Source organism: Podarcis erhardii, assembly GCF_964252035.2.
Source record: "Podarcis erhardii genome assembly, chromosome: 7".
NCBI classification, from domain to species: domain Eukaryota; kingdom Metazoa; phylum Chordata; class Lepidosauria; order Squamata; family Lacertidae; genus Podarcis; species Podarcis erhardii.
In genome coordinates, this window is record NC_138511.1 from 78535579 (window position 1) to 78557226 (window position 21648).

The following is a 21648-nucleotide window of genomic DNA, read 5'->3' on the forward strand; positions in this document are numbered from 1 at the left end:
ACAATTGGCATTGGACTAGATGCCCCTCGTCGTCCCATCCACCTCTATGATTTAATAAAGCTCTAGGACTGGCCATTATAGCATTTTTGACATCCTTCTTTTGGTATCTATGCATCAAACCACTCACTCAGGCCCTTCCTTTGGGCCTGCGGTTCAGAATAGGCATTTGGCACAAATTTCTGCCTCCTAAGAATTTCTGTTTTCACTTCAAATGGGGGGAACCAATTTCTAGTCCCTGATGATTTCAAGGCAGAAAGACATTGCTAATAATTTCACCAGGATCTCATACCCTTTCTCCCCACATTTCCTTTCAGGAATTTCTGCCTTGAAGTGCCATAGCTCCAACACCGTCCATCTTATGACTCCAAACAATGGCAACAAAACATCAAATGCCTCCCCAGTAAACGGTATTACCAACTGCTCCAGTGCTGAGAACGTTTGCACAGATGCACAACTTACATTCACTATAGGTAAGTGCTGCTCCACCTGGTGGATCCTGTGTGGCTGCTAGATTTTTGAGAGAGGAAAAGCATGAAATTACTTACCTGGGGGATTACCTGGGGCCTGAAATGATGTTCTGCATGCATTCAGAATTGAGGTATTTAAAATATGTTTTGATTCATTTTATTTTATATTTGGAGATTTTTTTCCGAACCTCTGCCCTCCATTTCTTTAATTTTTAATAAAAAGAATACCTAGCTGTTTCTGAGAGTTGACACAGACCCAGTTCAAATGTAACACTAAGCCAGAGGTTGTGCAGAGACAGGGGACCTCTCATCCCTCCAGATTTGGTTGGATCTCAACTCCTACCACCCCTAACCATTGGTCACACTGGCTGGGGCTGATGTGAGTGAAATCCAACATCTGGCATTAGACTAGATGACACTTGTGGTCCCATCCATATCAACATTTCTATGAAATCTGGAAGGGCATAGAAGGGTACTGCTACCAGTATAGTGTTACAAGAGCAACCTTCTGATAGTTTATAAATCTTGTCTTGTTCTTTCAGTTTGATATCCTAGTTCAGAGGTTTTAAACTTTTTTGAGTCCACGGCTCCCTGTTGAACAAGTACAGTGGTACCTCAAGTTACAAATGCCTCCAGTTACAAACACTTCAGGTTACAAACTCCACTACCTTGGAAGAGTTACCTCAAGTTGAGAACTTTGCCCCAGGATGAGAACGGAAATCATGTGCCTGCGGCTCAGCAGCAGCAAGAGGCCCCATGAGCAAAAGCACGCCTCTAATTAAGAACAGTTTCAGGTTAAGAACGGACCTCCGGAACGAATTAAGTTTGTATCTAGAGGTACCACTGCACATCCTTTCTGCAACTTGCCTGTGCTGAGCCAATTAACTGTAGGACTCAGGAGCCAGTTATGTCATCCTTTGTCTGCAGAGGTAGCAATTTCTCACCCTTTTAGTGAACACCCTCCATGCAGAGTATTCCCTCAGCCTCCTCCCCTCTCCCCTCTCCTTGGGAGACCTCCTGGCAGCCACTGGTCTCTGAGTTGCTCCCTCTCGCTCCAAAGAGAGGTTCCTCCTCACACTGCCCCACAGGGGCCTGGGAAAAGGATATCCCCAGCCTTAGTGGCCCAACAGAGACCGGTCAAAGTTGAACATATATAAACTTTATATATAAACTTTTATATTATAAACTAAACATTTTTCGCAAGATTACAAATACACACCTTACAAACACATATATTATTCCCCCCACCCACCCTCTTTTGTGGTTACTTTTCTACTTTAGCTTTAACACTGCGTGTTCCACTTTACTCCATTTTAAAGTTATTCTTCCATTTATCTTAGTAATATTTTTAAGTGCTGATTTAAGTTAAACCTACTAATGAACTTACTTGCAGCCACTCTTCCTAAGTTGGTACAGCATCTTCTTTCCACCACTGGGCAAATGCCATTCTGGCTCCAGTCCTTTCTTGTGATCTTTTGTTAAGCTGGACTGCATGCTAAAAATACAATATGCATCTTACTTGCCTCAGTGGAGGATTTGGAGATATGAGGGTGTAGAAAAGCTCTGGATTTTGCATGGCTAGAATTCAGGCTACCATCCTATGAGTACCCAGCTATATAAGGCTTTTGAGGTAAAACAGTTGCCAGGAAATGTGTGACGAAGAAACAGGAAGAAGTGGGAAGTGGGAAGAAGTGTCAGCACTTTCTAGCACATGAACAAAATCACCCCCACCCATGGCACTAAGGTAGACATGAACCAGAGGGGGGGAAAGCAGGAGGCTTTAGCAGCCCCATCACCCGTATACAGTTGCTGTATGTCCAGAATTTTTCAGACATTCCCAGGATTCGGCCATCGGAAACAGTGTTTGGGCCGAAATTGCTGAAATGTTCAGGTATCAACAACTTTGGCCTAGAAACAAACAAAAACCTTTTTTGTCCAGGTTTTAAGTTTTTGAAATATGGCAACCCTAACCCCGCCAAATCATGTATAAATGACTCCCAGAGCAAAAATTGTCAAGGTAAGTTCTTTGGAACACCCTGCCACTGCATCAATCTATTGTTTGTATATATACATCTCTTCCTCTCCCCCTCATTTTAGATAAAGAAGTTTTGATAATGAGTCACAAAGGCTGTGCCAGCAAGGACCTTGTGGATGGAACAAAACCAATCAACTCTGGTGACCGACACTTTGCCATCCAGTTCAACCAGAGCTACTGTTTTGGTGACCTTTGCAATGTGAAAACGAGGGAAGTTCCCAACACCCCTATCGAGGACGGAGGTATTTTTTTTAGGGGGGGGGTGTTGAATGCCACCTGAGAGGAAAGTGAGAACTCACAGTTTCACTTGTTGGGAGGGTGGTTGTCAATAGGGAGGCTTGAAGAATTCAATTTTGAATATTTCTAAGGCAAGCGGCCCTGTTCCTCAACTCTTGGGCTCACGTGCTATAGAAAAAGTAACCCCGCTTCTCAAGAAATGAGAAAAGACTGTGTGCTTTAGGGTGTAATTTAGCGGCGAGAGCATGGGGAAAGATTTGGTGGGAGCTGAGAGGGGAGTGGGAATATAGGGTGCACTGCAGAGGTTGTATGAGCTGGAGGGATAGGCGAGGGGTGAGTGGGGGGTAAAGGACCTGATCAGGTGTGGGGTTTGGCAAAGGGTCTGGCGGGTTTGGCAAGTAGAGAAAACAGGGGCATCAGCTCCTAATATGTGCAAAAATCACACACACCTATAAATTGGAGAACTGCCTCACAAAATTTTGAAGGATAATACCTCGCTTAATGCATCCACATAAACACATGCTGATTCATTTCGGTGGGTTTACTCTGAGTACGATTAAGATTCTCATTGCTTTGAAAAGGGCAATTTAAGTAGCTTCACTTTGATATGCAAAGTAAACCGAAATATTCCCCCCTATCATTGTTTAAGAGACAGAAAAAAGGGGGAGACTCCTGCAAAGGGGAGTGGCCTTTTTTGATCCAGACCCACTACAGACCCTTTGCCCTTCATTTTCATGTCTTACTCCAGTAACAGGCTCCAACCAGTGCTACTCGGGCTTTGGTTGGGGCACCAGTGGAAGCATCAAGGAGACTATGGAATGTGGCAAAGACTACGACCGGTGTTACCAAGGCAGCATGAACATTACTGTTGAAATAGATGGAGGAGGTGAGTTCGCCCTAGGGAATTTCTTCCACAGCCTTAAATTGCTCCACTTCTGACCTTCTCTAATTTTACCATATTGTGCCCTGCTTCCCTTCTAAATACATTATTTAAAGGGTATGTTTGTGATTTAATTCAAGGGAAGTGCTGGTTGGTGAAGATAGTGACTTGGCTATGGAACAAGGTCAAAACGATTTCATCTGCCCACCAGTGTTAGAAACTCAGATATATAATCTAGGTGCCAAATGGCTTCTTAAACCAAGGTTACAGTTGCCAAAACAGAATGTCTATCCGTCAGCCCTAAAGACAGCTCTAAAGTCTTGTTTTCCAAATGATGGACTGACTGTGATTGATTCTTGGTTAAACATCTGGCTAGTTCAGATGACCATCTAGAGCAAGGTTAAGAACTTTAAGTTCTCAGGGAAGAAAAGTCTCTTGATCCAGGGAAAGTCCACATATATATTACGTTATACACAACGTAAGAATATTTTTCACAACCGTGAGCAGGGCAGTGGGGTGGGGGAAATGAAGACAAGTGTCAACAATTAGCTATAATGAATTCTACAGGATGTGGTATTAGTGCGTGAAAACAGTCAGGATCCAGTGATCCCCAGGCTGGTACCTCCAGATGTTGGAGATGTTAGGTGTCAACCTGGCACTTGGTCGCAGGTGGTGATAGCAGATGAAAAATGTGCCTGGCTAATTTTAAACACTGCTGCCCATGTCCTACTTGAAGACTGCTTTCTTTACAGCAGCCTTTGCCCTCTAGAAGTTGGCTGGGGCTGATGGGAGTTGGAGTCCATGACGTATGGACAGCCCAAGTTGGTGAAGCCTGTTTTACAGCTTCACTGTGACTCTCTCCCTATTTTAGCAATTGTCTGCTGATTTATTCCCTCTTTAGGGTGATCGATTGATTGCAGGGGGCCTTTTGGTTATGTGACATCTTAATAATGCCATCTGTTAATAATAATAATAATAATAATAATAATAATAATAATAATAATAATATCAGTAGCAAGCTGTTTGGGAATTTGGGCACATTGAAAAATGGGATGTGACAAGCTGTTTCTAAATGAAATAAATGCATCTGACCAGGTTCAGAGGTGACTGGGGCCCCTTGACACAAATGTAATCCTTTACATGTACCAATATGAATATAATTTATGTGTATGGCCAAAGCCATTGCACAAGATAAAAGACATAAAGCAGATAAAAAATAAAATATATCACACAGCTAAAATAAATAATTAAAATACTTCTTGAAGCCAAACATTATAGAATCAGAGAACATAAAATTGTTGAGTTGGAAGGGACACCAAGGGTCATCTAGTCCAACCACCTGCGATGTCAGAATTCCCCCCCCCCGAATAATTAAATAAACCTACGCACACAAACCTTTCACCTCCAAATCACCGCTCTAAGGCAAAACAGGCTACTTTTTCACCCCTCAGGCTCCAAGTTCTTCATGATTCCCTGTGGCGTTTCAATGCATACTGGGAGAAGTGGTCCAACGTCCCCCCATACCTAACATGTTGTGTCTTTCTTGTCCTCCCTTCTCTTCCACAACAGGATACAGCTCCGTGCCCATGATTCTCAGGACCTGCCAGCGCTCAGCCTGCGATGTTATAAAGAGCCAATCCTTTGGCCCTATAAATATCACCAGCGAGTCAGGGCCTTGCTGCTCCGGCAGCAAATGCAATTGGAAGGATGATGGCTTTTCATTCAAGATAATCCACCCAACCAATGATGGTGTGAGGAGCACACCAAACCTGTCTTAAGATCAGTATGGGTCAGGTTTCCAAGGGCCCGCCCTCTCCTGGCAGCATTAGGAGCCACTGTCCTTGGGATATGGGGCTGAGAAAGGGGCTTTGGGAGCACCTGAATTGCTGGAACCTGCACTTGGGTTTGGAAGGGCTGTGTTGTGGAGCAGGAAGGAAGGAGGGGAGTTAGGGCTCCATGGCAGTGACCAGTCTCTTTTTTAAAAAAATAATTTTTATTAAGAATTTCAACATAACAAATTATCAAAACATATCATCTCCATTATTCCCCCCTTTTTTCTCCCCCTCCCCAAAGAGCCCTCCCCCGAGACTTCCCTCAGTTCCTCTCTCTGATTTCTCAATACATGTTATTCTTTGCATATTGTAAAATTATATAAATCCTAACATTATCTGTCTATTATGTTAACAATCAATAAATTTGTGTATTTTTATTCAAAACCTGCCAAGGAGTCCATTTCATTTTGTTGTCTTTTTAAGTAGTTTGTAAAAAGTTCCCATCCTTCTTTGAAGTCACAGTTGTCCTTGTCTCGCAATTTGTATGTCAGTTTCGCCAGTTCTGCATAATTCATCAATTTCTCTTGCCACTGTTCTTTTGTCGGGGTTTCCTCATTCATCCATCCTTGTGCTATCAAGACTCTAGCATACATAAATAAATTCTTTATTTTCCTTGGCAGGTCTTTTCCTGCCATCCCCAACAAAAATGCTTCTGGTTTTTTTACAAATGTGAATTTAAACATTTTCTTCAACTCATTATTTATCATTTCCCAAATTTTTAAAATTTCTCCACATATGGTAAAAGGTCCCTTCTTTTTCTTTACACTTCCAGCATACCTTTGACCCGGTTTTGTATATTCTTGCAATCTGTACTGGTGTTATATACCATCTATACATCATTTTCATGTAATTTCTTTCAAAAGAGAACAGTCTGTAAATTTTAAATCAGTTTTCCACAATTTTTCCCAATCCTCAAATTGTATATTATGTCCTATATCTTGTGCCCATTTGATCATTTCACCTTCTCATCTTTTGTTTCCCATTCTAGCAGAATACTATATGCACCCTTCAGCAACTTCACTTTCTCTTCTATGACTTCCTTTTGAAATTTAGAAGTGGCATAACTAAATCCAGGTTTTTTTTGTCTTCTTTACATATCTCATGTAATTGCCTATAATGTAACAAACTCTGAAAATGTTCTTTTATTTCCTCATACTCTTTCAATCTCCATTTTCCTTCTTGGTCTTTTAATAAATCACTATATGTGAGCCCAATAGCTTGAGCAACCAAGCTTCAATTGGTGAGAGCCAATTGATGATGAGGGTGAGAGCCCTCATCAGGAGAGCTTTAAACTGACTAATGTGTGGGGAGGGAGACAGTGCTCCTGAAGGTAGGAGTCTATCATTTGATGAAGATGATCATCCAAATGTCATAGACCAAATGGAGCAAACAGCACGCAGACCTAGTGGTGGGAGGAAAAAATCCTTAAATAATAGACACGGGGGAATGATTAATGGACTTCAATGTCTGTACACTAATGCGCGAAGCATGGGAAATAAACAAGATGAGCTTGAGCTCTTAGTAAAGGTAAAGGTAAAGGTACCCCTGCCCGTACGGGCCAGTCTTGACAGACTCTGGGGTTGTGCGCCCATCTCACTCAAGAGGCCAGGGGCCAGCGCTGTCCGGAGACACTTCCGGGTCACGTGGCCAGCGTGACATCGCTGCTCTGGCCAGAGCCAGAGCCAGAGCCGCACACGGAAACGCCGTTTACCTTCCCGCTAGAAAGCGGTCCCTATTTATCTACTTGCACCCGGAGGTGCTTTCGAACTGCTAGGTTGGTAGGCGCTGGGACCGAGCAGCGGGAGCGCACCCCGCTGCAGGGATTAGAACCGCCGACCTTTCGATCGGCAAGTCCTAGGCGCTGAGGCTTTAACCCACAGCGCCACCTGCATCCCTGAGCTCTTAGTACAGCAAACTAAATATGACATAATAGGCATCACTGAAACCTGGTGGGATAAGTCCCACGACTGGAATGTAACAATGGAGGGATACAATCTATTTCAGAGAAACAGACCACACAAGAAAGGAGGAGGAGTGGTGTTATATGTCAGGGATGTGTATACCTGTGAAGAGATCCAAGATTTAGAACCTCAAAGCCAAAGTGAGAGCATTTGGGTCAAAATTAAGGGAGAGAAGAATAACAGGGACCTCATTGTGGGAGTTTACTATAGATCCCCAAGCCAAATGGAGGAAATAGATGATGCCTTCCTGGAACAGATGGCCAAGCATGCAAAAGGAAGGGACATAGTAGTAATGGGGGACTTCAATTACCCGGATATTTGCTGGATGTCAAACTCAGCCAAGAGCATAAGGTCAAACAGATTCCTCACTGGCCTTGCAGACAACTTCATTGTCCAGAAAGTGGAAGAAGCAACAAGAGGAACAGCCATTTTAGATCTGGTCCTAATAATAATAATAATAATAATAATAATTTATTATTTATACCCCGCCCATCTGGCTGGGCCTCCCCAGCCACTCTGGGCGGCTTCCATAAAAACCAAAAATACAATAAAATATCACACGTTAAATACTTCCCTGAACAGGGCTGCCTTAAGATGTCTTCTGAATGTCAGGTAGTTGTTTATCGCTTTGACATCTGCTGGAAGGGCGTTCCACAGGGTGGGCGCCACTACCGAGAAGGCCCTCTGCCTGGTTTCCTGTAGCTTTGCTTCTCGCAATGAGGGAACCGCCAGAAGGCCCTCGGCGCTGGACCTCAGCGTCCGGGCAGAGTGATGGGGGTGGAGACGCTCCTTCAGGTATACTGGACCGAGGCCGTTTAGGGCTTTAAAGGTCAGCACCAACACTTTGAATTGTGCTCGGAAACATACTGGGAGCCAATGTAGGTCTTTCAAGACCGGTGTTATATGGTCTCGGCGGCCGCTCCCAGTCACCAGTCTAGCTGCCGCATTCTGGATTAGTTTTAGTTTCCGAGTCACCTTCAAAGGTAGCCCCACGTAGAGTGCATTGCAGTAGTCCAAGCGGGAGATAACCAGAGCATGCACCACTCTGGCAAGACAGTCCGCAGGCAGATAGGGTCTCAGCCTACGTACCAGATGGAGCTGGTAAACAGCTGCCCTGGACACAGATTTGACCTGTGCCTCCATGGACAGCTGTGAGTCCAAAATGACTCCCAGGCTGCGCACCTGGTCCTTCAGGGGCACAGTTACCCCATTCAGGACCAGGGAATCCTCCACACCTGCCCGCCTCCTGTCCCCCAGAAACAGTACTTCTGTCTTGTCAGGATTCAACCTCAATCTGTTAGCCGCCATCCATCCTCCAACCACCTCCAGACACTCACACAGGACCTTCACTGCCCTCACTGGTTCTGATTTAAAAGAGAGGTAGAGCTGGGTATCATCTGCATACTGATGAACACCCAGCCCAAACCTCCTGATGATCTCTCCCAGCGGCTGCATGTAAATGTTGAAAAGCATGGGGGAGAGGACAGAACCCTGAGGCACCCCACAAGTGAGAGCCCAGGGGTCTGAACACTCATCCCCCACCACCACTTTCTGAACACGGCCCAGGAGGAAGGAGCGGAACCACTGTAGGACAGTGCCCCCAGCTCCCAGCCCCTCAAGACGGTCCAGAAGGATGTTATGGTCGATGGTATCAAACGCCGCTGAGAGATCCAGCAGAACTAGGAAACAGCTCTCACCTTTGTCCCTAGCCCGCCGGAGATCATCAACCAGTGCGACCAAGGCAGTTTCAGTCCCATGATGAGGCCTGAATCCCGACTGGAAGGGATCCAAATGGTTCGCTTCTTCCAGGCGTGCCTGGAGTTGTTCGGCAACCGCTCGCTCAATCACCTTGCCCAAGAATGGAAGATTTGAGACTGGGCGATAGTTGGCCATTGTGGCCGCATCTAAAGATGGTTTTTTAAGAAGCGGTTTAATAACCGCCTCTTTCAGTGGGTCTGGGAAGGCTCCCTCACGGAGGGAAGCATTCACCACCCCACGAAGCCCATCGCCCAGTCCTTCCCGGCTAGCTTTTATAAGCCAGGATGGGCAAGGATCCAGGAGACAGGTGGTTGGTTTCACTCGTCCAAGCAGCCTGTCCACATCCTTGGAGGTAACAGATTGGAATTGATCCCACTCAACTTGACTAAACAGAACTCTAGCACTCTCCCGCCCCGGCCCTGCTCCCACGGTGGAGTCTACTTCTTCCCGAATCTGAGCAATTTTATCTGCAAAAAACTTTGCAAAATCATTGCAGGAGAATATGTGGCCGGTACTGGGCCCCGATGTTACAGGTGGTTCCGCTAAATTGTGAACCACCTGAAAAAGTCTCCTGCTGCTGTTTTCTGCAGATGCAATAGAGGCGGTGAAGAAATTCTTCTTCGCCGTCACTATCGCCACTTGGTAGGCTCGACGTTGAGCTCTAACCTGTGTCTGGTCAGATTCGGAATGAGTTATCCGCCACCGGCGCTCTAGCCGTTTCAATGATTGTTTCATTGCCCTCAGATCCGTGGAAAACCATGGGGCTCTCCGGGCTCCATGCAATCAGAGAGGGCGCTTCGGAGCCAAACAGTCAATAGCCCTGGTTAACTCCGCATTCCAGCGGGCCACCAGGGAATCGGCTGAAAGGCCATCAACATGGGATAAAGCATCCCCTACCACTCTCTGGAAACCATTTGGATCCATTAAGTGGCGGGGGCGGACCATCCGAATTGGTCCCACCTCCCTGCAGAGGGGATGGGTCGCAGAGAAGTCCAGTTGCACCAGGAAGTGATCTGACCATGGCACTTCTTTTGTTTCACTTTTACTTAGTGTCAGATCACCAACATCCATAGAGGTAAACACCAGGTCCAAGGCATGTCCGCGGCTATGGGTTGGGCCAGACTTATTCAGGGACAGCCCCATGGAGGCCATGCTTTCCACGAAGTCCCGAGCTGCCCCTTGTTAAAATCCCCTAGGACGACCAAGCTAGGTGTCTCCAGGAGAACATCCGCCACGACCTGAAGCAGCTCGGGCAGGGAATCCTTGGTGCAGCGGGGAGGTCGGTACACCAAAAGGAATCCTGTACTGCCCCTATTGCCCAACTTCCAGAACATGCACTCAGAAAACTGGGTCTTCCCAATAGGACGCCTGGTGCAAACTAGTGACTTTCTAAAAATCACTGCAACCCCCCCTCCCCGCCCACATGACCTGGGTTGCTGTGCGTAAGAGAAACCTGGTGGACAAGCAGCGGCAAGGACAGGCCCATCTGCTTCATCCAACCAAGTCTCTGTCACACATGCCAGGTCAAGTCCTCCATCCATGATCAAGTCATGGATGGCAGTGGTCTTATGAATCATTGACCTGGCATTGCACAGCAGCACCTTCAGGTCATGTGGGTATCCCTTGCTGATTCTAGTATCCATCCGGTCAGGACCAGACCCGGAGGCAGGAATAGTCCTCAGACAACGACTAAACCTGCCTCCTCTGTAATGACATGGTCTGGTCTTAGCGTAACTCCTCCTCCTACCCATGATCACTGAGATCGGTTGTCCCAGTGCATTCCCCCCTGTGGAACATGCGGAACCAATGTTGATGACCTGGTTAGTGGGGTAGAAGTGGAAGGATCATTAGGCGCGAGTGATCATGCTCTTCTGAAGTTTACTATACAGCGGAAAGGAGCAGCCAAGCATACTAGGACTCAATTTCTTGACTTTAAGAAAGCCGACTTCATAAAACTTAGGGAAGTGCTGGGTGAGATCCCATGGACAGTAATACTAAAAGGAAAGGGAGTTCATGATGGCTGGGAGTTTGTTAAGAGGGAGATAGTATAAGCACAACTTCAGGCAATACCAATGAGACGGAAACATGGAAGGTGCCTAAAGAAGCCAGGGTGGCTATCTAAAGAACTTTTAACTGAGTTAAGATTTAAAAAGGATGTGTACAAAAAATGGAAAAGGGGGGAAACCACCAAAGAGGAATTCAAACAAATAGCCAGCACGTGTAGACACAAAGTCAGAAAAGCTAAAGCACAGAATGAACTCAGGCTTGCTAGAGAGATTAAAAGCAACAAAAAAGGCTTTTATGGGTATGTTCATAGCAAAAGGAAGAACAAAGAAACAGTGGGGTCACTCAGAGGAGAAGATGGTGAAATGCAAACAGGGGACACAGAAAGGGCTGAACTCCTCAATGCCTTCTTTGCCTCAGTCTTCTCCGATAAAGAAAACAATGCTCGACCTGAAGAATTTGGAGCAAATGATTCAGCAGAGGAAACACAGCCCAGAATAACTAAGGAGATAGTACAAGAATACTTGGCTAGTTTAGATGTATTCAAGTCTCCAGGGCCAGATGAACTGCATCCAAGAGTATTAAAAGAACTGGCAGATGTGATCTCAGAGCCACTGGCAGTCATCTTTGAGAATTCCTGGAGAACAGGCGAAGTCCCGGCAGACTGGAGGAGGGCAAATGTTGTCCCTATTTTCAAAAAGGGGAAAAGAGAGGACCCAAATAATTAGCGCCCAGTCAGTCTGACATCAATACCAGGGAAGATTCTGGAGCAGATCATTAAGCAAACAGTCTGTGAGCACCTAGAAAGGAATACTGTGATCACCAATAGTCAGCATGGATTTCTGAAAAATAAGTCATGTCAGACTAACCTGATCTCGTTTTTTGACAGAATTACAAGCCTGGTAGATGAAGGGAACGCAGTGGATGTAGCCTACCTTGATTTCAGCAAGGCATTTGACAAGGTGCCCCATGATATTCTTGTAAAGAAGCTGGTAAAATGCGGACTTGACTATGCTACCACTCAGTGGATTTGTAACTGGCTGACTGACCGAACCCAAAGGGTGCTCATCAATGGTTCCTCTTCATCCTGGAGAAGAGTGACTAGTGGGGTGCCACAGGGTTCTGTCTTGGGCCCGGTCTTATTCAACATCTTTATCAACGACTTGGATGATGGACTCAAGGGCATCCTGATCAAATTTGCAGATGACACCAAACTGGGAGGGGTGGCTAACACCCCAGAGGACAGGATCACACTTCAAAACGACCTTGACAGATTAGAGAACTGGGCCAAAACAAACAAGATGAATTTTAACAGGGAGAAATGTAAAGTATTGCACTTGGGCAAAAAAAATGAGAGGCACAAATACAAGATGGGTGACACCTGGCTTGAGAGCAGTACATGTGAAAAGGATCTAGGAGTCTTGGTTGACCACAAACTTGATATGAGCCAACAGTGTGATGCGGCAGCTAAAAAAGCCAATGCAATTCTGGGCTGCATCAATAGGAGTATAGCATCTAGATCAAGGGAAGTAATAGTGCCACTGTATTCTGCTCTGGTCAGACCTCACCTGGAGTACTGTGTCCAGTTCTGGGCACCACAGTTCAAGAAGGACACTGAGAAACTGGAACGTGTCCAGAGGAGGGCAACCAAAATGGTCAAAGGCCTGGAAACGATGCCTTATGAGGAACGGCTAAGGGAGCTGGGCATATTTAGCCTGGAGAAGAGGAGGTTAAGGGGTGATATGATAGCCATGTTCAAATATATAAAAGGATGTCACATAGAGGAGGGAGAAAGGTTGTTTTCTGCTGCTCCAGAGAAGCGGACACTGAGCGATGGTTCCAAACTACAAGAAAAGAGATTCCACCTAAACATTAGGAGGAACTTCCTGACAGTGAGAGCTGTTAGACAGTGGAATTTGCTGCCAAGGAGTGTGGTGGAGTCTCCTTCTTTGGAGGTCTTTAAGCAGAGGCTTGACAACCATATGTCAGGAGTGCTCTGATGGTGTTTCCTGCTTGGCAGGGGGTTGGACTCGATGGCCCTTGTGGTCTCTTCCAACTCTATGATTCTATGATTCTAGGTGTGGCGCCGATTTACGCACGAGCAACCCCTAGAACCATTACACATATTATCCAAAAACATATTCTTATTTTTCCCCCATTTTAAAATGCTCTGTTCTCAAGACCAGATACCAAGGGGGGTGTTTCCTATTAGTTGTAGGTCCATTCTGGATTCTTTTTTTATAAATATTTTTATTAATTTTACAATACAAAATTATAAAAAATAACACATTTTTCACAGATACATTCTTTTTTTTTGGACTTCCCTCAGCTTTTCTAAGAATCCTCCGTTTTGATTCTTCCTTACGCATTTCCTAATTTTATATTGCCTTATAATAATAACTGTCAGGGAACTGACATCAGAGCGAGAGGCAGAGGCAGGGCTCCAGAGCAATGCCGGAGAGGGGACCAGTAGGGGGGAAGGAATTCAGCGTAACACCAGTAGAGAATTATGGGTGTCACCCCAGGGCCTTTCCCGGGAGGGGGGAGGGAGGGGGGAGCGTGCCCGCTGCAGAGCAGTTCATGGAAGAAATGGAAGCCCTGCACCAGCAGCTTAAGATAAATCTGGAAAGGGCCAAGGAGGCGTACAAGAGACAAGCAGACAAACGTCGCCGGGAAGGGGAGACCATAAGGGTGGGGGACCGGGTGTGGTTATCCACCCAAGGCTTACCCTTCAAGGGTGGGTGTAAGAAACTAAGGCCCAGACGGCTGGGACCATTTGAGGTGACACACCAAGTGAACCCAGTGGCATTCCGGCTCAAGTTGCCAGACAGCATGAAAATCCACCCGGTTTTTCATAGGTCACTGCTCTCACCGTACAGAGGGGAGCGGAGGGTCCAGGGGGTAGGAGGGGAAGGGCTCACACATCCACAACTGGAAGAGAGGGAACTCCACCACCAGGTAATGGAGATCCTGGATTCGCGCTGGCAGGGGCGGCAGGTGGAGTACCTAGTAGCTTGGGAGGGGGAACCCGAGGCAGAAAACACGTGGGTTCCTGCGGGGGAAATAGATGATGGATATCTGGTGGAAGAGTTCCGCAACAGGTATCCGAGGAAGCCCAAACCCCTGGAGAGATTCTGGGAGGAGCAATTTGCCACCACCGATGATGAGGAGGAGGATTTCGTGGGTTTTCCAGCTTCCAAAGAGGAAGGAGGAGAATCGTCAGGAGAGGAGGAATCAGATTGGGAAGCCCGTCCCGTGCAAAGTAATAAGTGGGTGGGAAGTGGGGTTTGAGTCCTCGGACGACGACAGCAGCTCCTTTCAGGGGTTTCCTGCATCATCAGCTGAAGAAGGTGATAAGGTCACGTCACAGGGTCAGGCCGGGGGTGGAGGGGGTCCTGGGAGGGAGGTGGATGTCAGGGAACTGACATCAGAGCGAGAGGCAGAGGCAGGGCTCCAGAGCGATGCCGGAGAGGGGACCAGTAGGGGGGAAGGAATTCAGCGTAACACCAGTAGAGAAGAGAGGGAGATGGAGGAATTGGCCACAGGGCTCCGAGACCCTTCACCAGAAGCTAGTGGAGAGAGCGCTGGCACGCCCCTGCCTTCCCCTTACTTGCGCAGACGAGTTCCGCGCAGGGAACATAGGCGGAGACTTGGTGTCAAACAGCTTTTATGCTGGAAAAGATTCAAGAAACGCCCACTGACGGATTCTGCAAGTGACTAACAGGTCACGGAGGGCGAGCTGTGAGCCTAAGCATGGTTGGGCAATCAATCAAACTAAACCGAAGGCAATTTATGCACAAGTAACCCCCTTACAACCATTACAATAACCTTCCTTGGTCCATTCTGGATTCTATCCAGAAGAGCCAATCCCTTAGTTGACACTTATTCAAAGTCAAAGCAGAACTCAGTTCTGGAAAATAAGAAGAACCTAAAACATATTGACAAGCTGCTTTCCAGAGTTGGTTATCATACTCATTTTCTATCCAGAGGGCATTTGGCTCGTGCTGTTTATGGTGGTAAATAGGTCTTCTCTTTTAAGCCCATCAAGTTTGGGAGCCACCAGCCCCCTCAAATATGACACGGAGGGCGACAAATATACCTCGGCCTCTAGGAGTTGGTGTTTATGATCTGCTGTTTGCAGACACTGGACACAATGGCGTAACAGGAGGGGGGCTGTTGGGGCCATTGCCCCAGGCACATATTTTTGTGCCCCCACCTATAGTTCCCATCAACGGAAGCCGCGTCCGGGCTGGACTTTGGGGCTGGGCTTTGGCGCATGGGCGACAGCAGCAGACCCAGGGGGAGGGAGCCTGGGAGAGACAGCAGTGCTGCCTTTCTCTGATGCCTTTCTCTGATGCTGTGATCGTCCACCAGCTGCTGCTGTAGCATACATAAAGAAAGTTCTATACTTTTTTGGCACCGATTGGCTGACCATGCCCAGGAGAAAGGCCTCTGGTTTCTTCAGAAAGCTATATTTAAATACCTTTTTCATTTCATTATAGATCATCTCCCAGAAGGTCTTAATCCTTGGGCACGTCCACCAAAAGTGAAAGAATGTACCTTCGGTCTCTTTACATTTCCAACATTTATTATCGGGCAGATGATAGATTTTTGCAAGCTTGACTGGTGTCATGTACCACCTATATATCATTTTCATTATATTCTCTCTTAAGGCATTACATGCCGTGAATTTCATACCTGTGGTCCATAACTGTTCCCAGTCAGCCATCATAATATTATGTCCAACGTCTTGTGCCCATTTAATCATAACAGATTTCACCGTTTCATCCTGAGTATTCCATTTCAACAGCAAATTATACATTCTTGACAAATTCTTAATTTTAGGATCTAACAGTTCTATTTCCAATTTTGATTTTTCCACCTGGAAGCCAATTTTTTTGTCCAAATTAGATGCCTCCATTATCTGGTAATAATGAAAACGGACAAAATGGGCAGAAGGAACTGGAAATCCTAAAAGCATCTCCTCCAGGCAGGTTTGGAGACTGGAAGCTGAAGGAAATTGCTTTGCATTAGAATTTTATTTTTATTTTATTTTATAATAATAATAATAATAATAATAATAATAATAATAATAATAATTATTTATTTATACCCCGCCCTCCCCAGCCAAGGCCGGGCTCAGAGCGGCTTACAATCAATAATAAAAACAAATTGAATGATTACAACTTTAAAACAAAATTAAAATACAACATTAAAATATTGAAACATTAAAATATTAAAATGTAGCCTCATCACAGGAGGAGAAGGAAAGGAAAAAAGAAAGAGAGGGGAGGATTTATGAAGCTATGAATTTGTCTTTCTGCTTGAGAAAAATAGAAAGGGGAAAGGAGGGTGGGAACCCCTAGACATCCGTCCGACTGTGTTTGTGATTCAGCCATGGAGTGAACATCAGACGAAGAAAAAGGAGTGGAAGATAGGATGGGAGAAGTGGGCGAGGAGAGCAAGAGAGGCCAGCCTTCGTTTGTACCAGCGCAGCTGGTTGGCTATCACTCAGGGACTCCATATAAATATTAAAATATGGGTCCGCCCCTATTGGACAGCTGCCTGCTTCTTTATGTAATCCTCTCCTCACCAGAACTGCTCTCGTATTTCAGATAGTCCCTCCTGTTATTCTCTAGCTAGCATGTTTGTGCATGATATATATATATATATAAAACCAAACAGCCCAACTCACTCAGATAATAGACTGCTTTTCCCTTTCCTCCACGATTCATCAGGAAACTGTCGCCTTCAGACCATGAAGGGTGTCTCATTGAGATGGAGAGCTGCAACAGTTGTGCTGCAAGGACTGCTGGTGACCTTTCTTATTTCAGGTACCAGTTCTTGCTATTGGGATGTCCTCTAGTTGCAGACCTGGGTGGTTGGGTGGGTGCCAACTAGACTTGCACAGAGAAACAAGAAAGAATCCTAAGGTGTATGGGAAAAGTTCAGAAAGGGGCAACCAAAAGGGTCCAAGGGGGTGGAATGACTCAGGTGGTAGAGCATGAGAAGCTTAATCAAAGGGTCATGGGTTTGAGCCCCATATTGGGCAAAGGATTCCTGCGTTTAACATGTACATAAGGACTCTCTTTAAGGGCAGGGGGATGTTAACTCTTGCCCTCCCAGGCTCCTTCTTCAAGATCTTGTAGCTGAGCCAGCATCTTTTTAGTTCAGCAACAAGAAAAATGAATGATATACGGTAGTATGTAGCCAGTTTAAGCTGCAGCTCTGTTGTGATTCACTTAGCCGGGTGCCTTAGATCTGAGTCTAATGCACTGGGATTTTTTCTTAGATTACACTGGTCAACAACAAATTTTTTGTCTGCGTTTTTTTCAGTTGATTTAGGACGAATCTGATGCACTGAATCCAAAAATCACATTGGTTTTGCTCAGTCAGGTCAAGTTTTTGAGCTATGGCCACATTTCTTTTTTTACGTTTTTGTTCACATGTGTGCTTGTGTGGAGCATTTTAGAAGAAGTTAGTGGGGGTAAAATGCCATGTCGAATAATTGTTTTGATTGGAAATGATTATTTTAATGACAAGAAGCATTCAGGTCCGATAGTTCTGGGTGATTATGTCGAAAAGGGATCAGTTTGAAGTCATAAAACCTCAAAATCTTCCATAAATTGTTGCGGCAAAGCATAAAGTTACAGTGGTAATCAGACCTGAAAAAGAAGACATTTTCTGAAAAAGAGGGCATATTCCAATCCTACTCCGGATGTTTCCCATATAGTGAACGTCGTATGACTTGCTTAAGTCACATTTTTGGGGCTGCTGGTTGGGACGAGTGTCTCTATGATGTGGGTTCTCTATCTGTGGGAGAAGGGACCCAGCAGCCGAGGTGGACTGGCTGTTCGTGTCTTTGTGGAAATCTGCTTTTCTTCTGCGATGCGTACTAAGCTTTTACGAGCAGCCCCACCCCAGTCGGAGGGTCCTCCGTCTGTTTTGTGACTGCTGGTGGGAAGGAGTTTCTCTGTGACGTCAGTTTAGCCCTGTCTGCGAAGAGGAGAAGGTCTGGGCTGCACCAGGGTAAGAGAAGGCGGAGTCATGTCCCCCAGGAGCTTTCCCGGAAAGTGAATGTGGTTTGACTTGCTGCATGCTGGCACTCAGTAGAGAGGCAATGGCTAAGCAGCCTAATGTAGTGTTTATAAAGTTGTGGGAAAACCTACCCAGGGAGAAGCAGGAAATGAAAAAGACCTGAGCCATCTGCTCCCCTCCCGCTGAAGAGGGAGAAGTGGGGAGGGGATGTTTCAGCTCTTTCTTCTGAGTGACAGCTGTCAGCCAAGAATCTGTATCCTGCCTCTAAGCAAAGGCAGTAAAAGCCGTCAGACCAGGAACTGTGAAGTGTGCTCCCATGGAGCTGTCTGCCTCCACCCATAAATGTTTTTGGTTCAAACTTTACTTTCAAACCTACACTGTGCTGTAGGTTTTTCCCATTATTATTCTCTATATTCTTCATTAAAAGATAAAAAGTGCATAATTACAAGTGCACAGAGTAAGATAAGACACAAAACAGAAGAAGAGAAGAAAAGAAAGAATACCCAGGTAGAAAACTTTTTTTTTCATTTTTATAAATAAAGTATTAGGTTAAGTTTTGTTTAACTACAATACCTTGTTGGGGTTGGGGCTAATACCTATAATTTGGTTGTCATTGTTCTCTTTTGTAAGTTTATATCTGACTGTTGTTGGTGCGAGTTGGAATCCAATATCTGGCATTGGACTAGATGCTCCTCGTAGTCCCATCCAACTCTATCATTTAATAAAGCTCTAGGACTGGCGTTTTTGACATCCGTCTTTCGTATCCACACATTAAACCACTCACTCAGGCCCTTCCTTTGGGCCTGCGGGTCAGAACATGGATTTGGCGCAAATCTTTGCCTCCTAAGAACTTCTGCTTTTGTTTTAAAAGGGGGAAACCAATTTCTAGTCCCTGATGATTTCAAGGCAGAAAGACATTGCTAATAGCTTCTCCAGCATCTCATACCCTTTCCCACCACATTTCTTTTCAGGAAGTTCTGCCTTGAAGTGTCATAGCTCCAGCACCGTGAAACTTACCACTCCACGCAAGGGCAACACCACGTCAAATACTTACACAGGAGGTGGCATTAGAAACTGCTCCCATGCTGAGAATGTTTGCACAGATGCACAACTTACATTGACCATTGGTAAGTGCTGCTCTGTCAGATGAATCCTGTGTGGCTGCAAGATTTTTGAGAGAGGAAAAGCATGAAATTACTTGCAATCCCTAAAATTCCTAGCGGGATTACCTGGGGCCTGAAATGATGCTTTGCATGCATTCAGAATTGAGGTATTTAAAATGTGTTTTGATTCATTTTATTTTCTATTTGCACATGTTGGGGGTTTTTTGTTTGCTTTGTACAGCGCATGTGCAGCATCGCTACATACACCGCATGTGCTGTACGTAGCGATGCCGCACATGCGCTGTACAAAGTGGTTTGCCGCTGGCGCTGCTCCATCACCTTACGGACAGCGGTGGGATCCCTCCCTCGCCGCTACAGCCACATGCAAACAATCCTCCATTCGCAGCTGCAGCCACGAGCAGAGCATCCCAGCACTGTCCATACGGCGCTGGAGCACCGTCGCCGGCAAACCGCTATCTACAATGCATGTGCAGCGTCGCTACCGAGTCATACATAGCTATGTCGCACACGCGCCCTATGTAGCAACGCCCTGCCTCAGGTGTCACGATGCCTTCTTTCGCCCCTGCTTCTGCTAGCCGCTGATGTCTGAGTCGCTCTCTCCCACTCCAAAGAGAGTTGCCTTCTCACACTGCCCCACAGGGGCCTGGGAAGAGGATACCTCCAGCCTTAGTAGCCCAATGGAGACTGGCCAAAGGTGAACGTGAGGACAGCACCTTACCTTGGGAGGCTGCAGTGACAGCAACAGGCACTTAGCTTCCAGGCAAGCTTTGTACACAGGAAGCACAAGAAAGGCCAGCGTGGCGCCTGGCTGTCTGGCCTCCCACTAGTCTGTCCACTCTCAGCAGCAAGGGCTGGTAGACTGGCTGGGCTCCCTCACCTACTTGCTTGCTTACTCCATGGCTGTCTCAGCTCCTGGCAACAAGCACTACCTGGCCAGCCCCTGAGGCACCATCCATCAGGGGAGCTTATAGCCAGGGCTGCTGCAACAAACAGCTGTGCAAGCCTTTGGGAGGCAGAGACGAGAGAGGGCACATCAGAGGAGGGAGGGAAGGAAAGAAAGAAGGACAGAGGCCAATGTTGCCCATGGCATCCCTGACCATCATTCAAGGCACCCCAGGGTGCCACTGCACACCAAATGAAAACCACTGTCCTCGTTTATTAGAATAAACCACAGTTCCTGGGCACAAAGAAAAGAAAAGAAAAGAAAAGAAAAGAAAAGAAAAGAAAAGAAAAGAAAAGAAAAGAAAAGAAAAGAAAAGAAAAGAAAAGAAAAGGATAAGGGAGGCTGGTGTAGATTTCCATTGTGTTCTTTTTTTATATATAAACTTCATTTTCAGTTTTCACAAGATTACAAATAAACACCTTACAAACACATATATTATTTCCCCCAACCACTTTTGTGGTTCCTTTTCTACTTTAGGTTTAGCACTGCATGTTCCACTTTACTCCATTTTAAAGTTATTCTTTCATTTATCTTAGTAATACTTAAATTAATTCTACTAATGAACTTATTAGCATGCCAGAACTTTTCAGATATTCTACAAATTTTCCCCTTTCTTTACCCCCCCCCCCAGTTTCTTATTACACCCATCATTTTTGCCATTTCAGTATAATCCATCAATTTAATCAGCCACTCTTCCTAAGTTGGTTCAGCATTTTCTTTACTCCTCTGAGAAAGCGCCATTCTGGCTCCAGCCCTTCCTTGTGTTCTGCATGCTTGAAATGAATATGCATCTTACTTGCCTCAGAGGAGGATTTGGAGATGTGAGAGTGTAGAAAAGCTCTGGATTTTGCATGGGTAGAATGCAGGCTGCCGTTCTATGGGAAGAGCCACACACATTGCACCATCCAGTATTCCTTCTGCCCCTTGCGTCACAGGCCAGGCAGGTGGCCCACCGATGCTTGGTCACAGTCTTGGGCTGGTTTCCAACACAGCTGTATAAGGCTTTTGAGGTAAACAGCTGCCAGGAAGTGTGCCATGAGGAAATAGGAAGAAGTAGGAAGTGAGAAGAACTATCAGCATGTTCTAGGGGCACTCACATGACCAAAATCACCCCCACCCATGGCACCAAGCTAGACATGAACCAGCGGGAGGGGAAGGGGGGATTGGCAGCCACCCCACCCTGCATTGAGTTGCCCATACATCTGGAATTTTCCAGGCATTCCAGGAATTCGGCCGTCGCAAACAGTGTCTGGGTAGAAATCACTGGAATACAGCAATACCTCCATGAACGTCCGCCTTGTCTAGCATCCATTCTGGCGAATGTCCACAGCAAACCCGGAAGTACCAGAATGGGTTACTTCTGAGTTTG

The 21648-nt window shown here is 45.9% G+C and overlaps 4 protein-coding genes and 1 long non-coding RNA gene across 9 annotated transcripts in view; 4 read left to right on the forward strand and 1 right to left on the reverse strand.

Moving 5' to 3' along the window:
- Positions 1 to 5838, forward strand: part of LOC309345946 (uncharacterized protein) — a 21653-nt gene extending 15815 nt beyond the window's left edge. Inside the window, exon 6 of the mRNA XM_081869462.1 lies at positions 5561 to 5838. The gene's annotated coding sequence lies outside the window, so the exon portion shown is untranslated. The remainder of the gene's footprint in view (positions 1 to 5560) is intronic.
- LOC309346012 (uncharacterized protein) overlaps positions 1 to 5838 on the forward strand; it is a 6395-nt gene extending 557 nt beyond the window's left edge. The window contains exons 2-5 of the mRNA XM_081869636.1: positions 315 to 470; positions 2565 to 2744; positions 3488 to 3625; positions 5189 to 5838. Of these exons, the coding sequence (XP_081725762.1) occupies positions 315 to 470; positions 2565 to 2744; positions 3488 to 3625; positions 5189 to 5397 (683 nt within the window). The 3' untranslated portion in view covers positions 5398 to 5838. The remainder of the gene's footprint in view (positions 1 to 314; positions 471 to 2564; positions 2745 to 3487; positions 3626 to 5188) is intronic.
- The window catches only part of LOC309346193, a 24619-nt gene extending 6054 nt beyond the window's left edge, over positions 1 to 18565 (reverse strand). The window contains exons 1-3 of one of the 2 annotated variants that reach the window (XR_014158444.1): positions 17888 to 18488; positions 16870 to 17076; positions 16109 to 16184 (exon numbers count right to left, since the gene is read on the reverse strand). This is a non-coding gene — a long non-coding RNA (uncharacterized lncRNA). Of the gene's footprint in view, positions 1 to 16108; positions 16185 to 16869; positions 17077 to 17887 lie in introns of those variants that run through there. The other variant, XR_014158443.1, reaches the window with a different exon arrangement.
- Positions 1 to 21648, forward strand: part of LOC309345992 (ly6/PLAUR domain-containing protein 5-like) — a 66221-nt gene that overhangs the window by 869 nt on the left and 43704 nt on the right. Inside the window, exon 1 of one of the 2 annotated variants that reach the window (XM_081869553.1) lies at positions 16149 to 16168. The exons of the other annotated variant lie outside the window; for it this stretch is intronic. The gene's annotated coding sequence lies outside the window, so the exon portion shown is untranslated. Of the gene's footprint in view, positions 1 to 16148; positions 16169 to 21648 lie in introns of those variants that run through there. 2 annotated transcript variants of the gene reach the window in all.
- LOC309345929 (ly6/PLAUR domain-containing protein 5-like) overlaps positions 16712 to 21648 on the forward strand; it is an 18754-nt gene continuing 13817 nt past the window's right edge. For 2 of the 3 annotated variants that reach the window (XM_081869424.1, XM_081869425.1), the window contains exons 1-2: positions 16712 to 17008; positions 19184 to 19339. In XM_081869424.1, the coding sequence (XP_081725550.1) occupies positions 16819 to 17008; positions 19184 to 19339 (346 nt within the window). In that variant the 5' untranslated portion in view covers positions 16712 to 16818. Of the gene's footprint in view, positions 17009 to 18613; positions 18720 to 19183; positions 19340 to 21648 lie in introns of those variants that run through there. The other variant, XM_081869426.1, reaches the window with a different exon arrangement.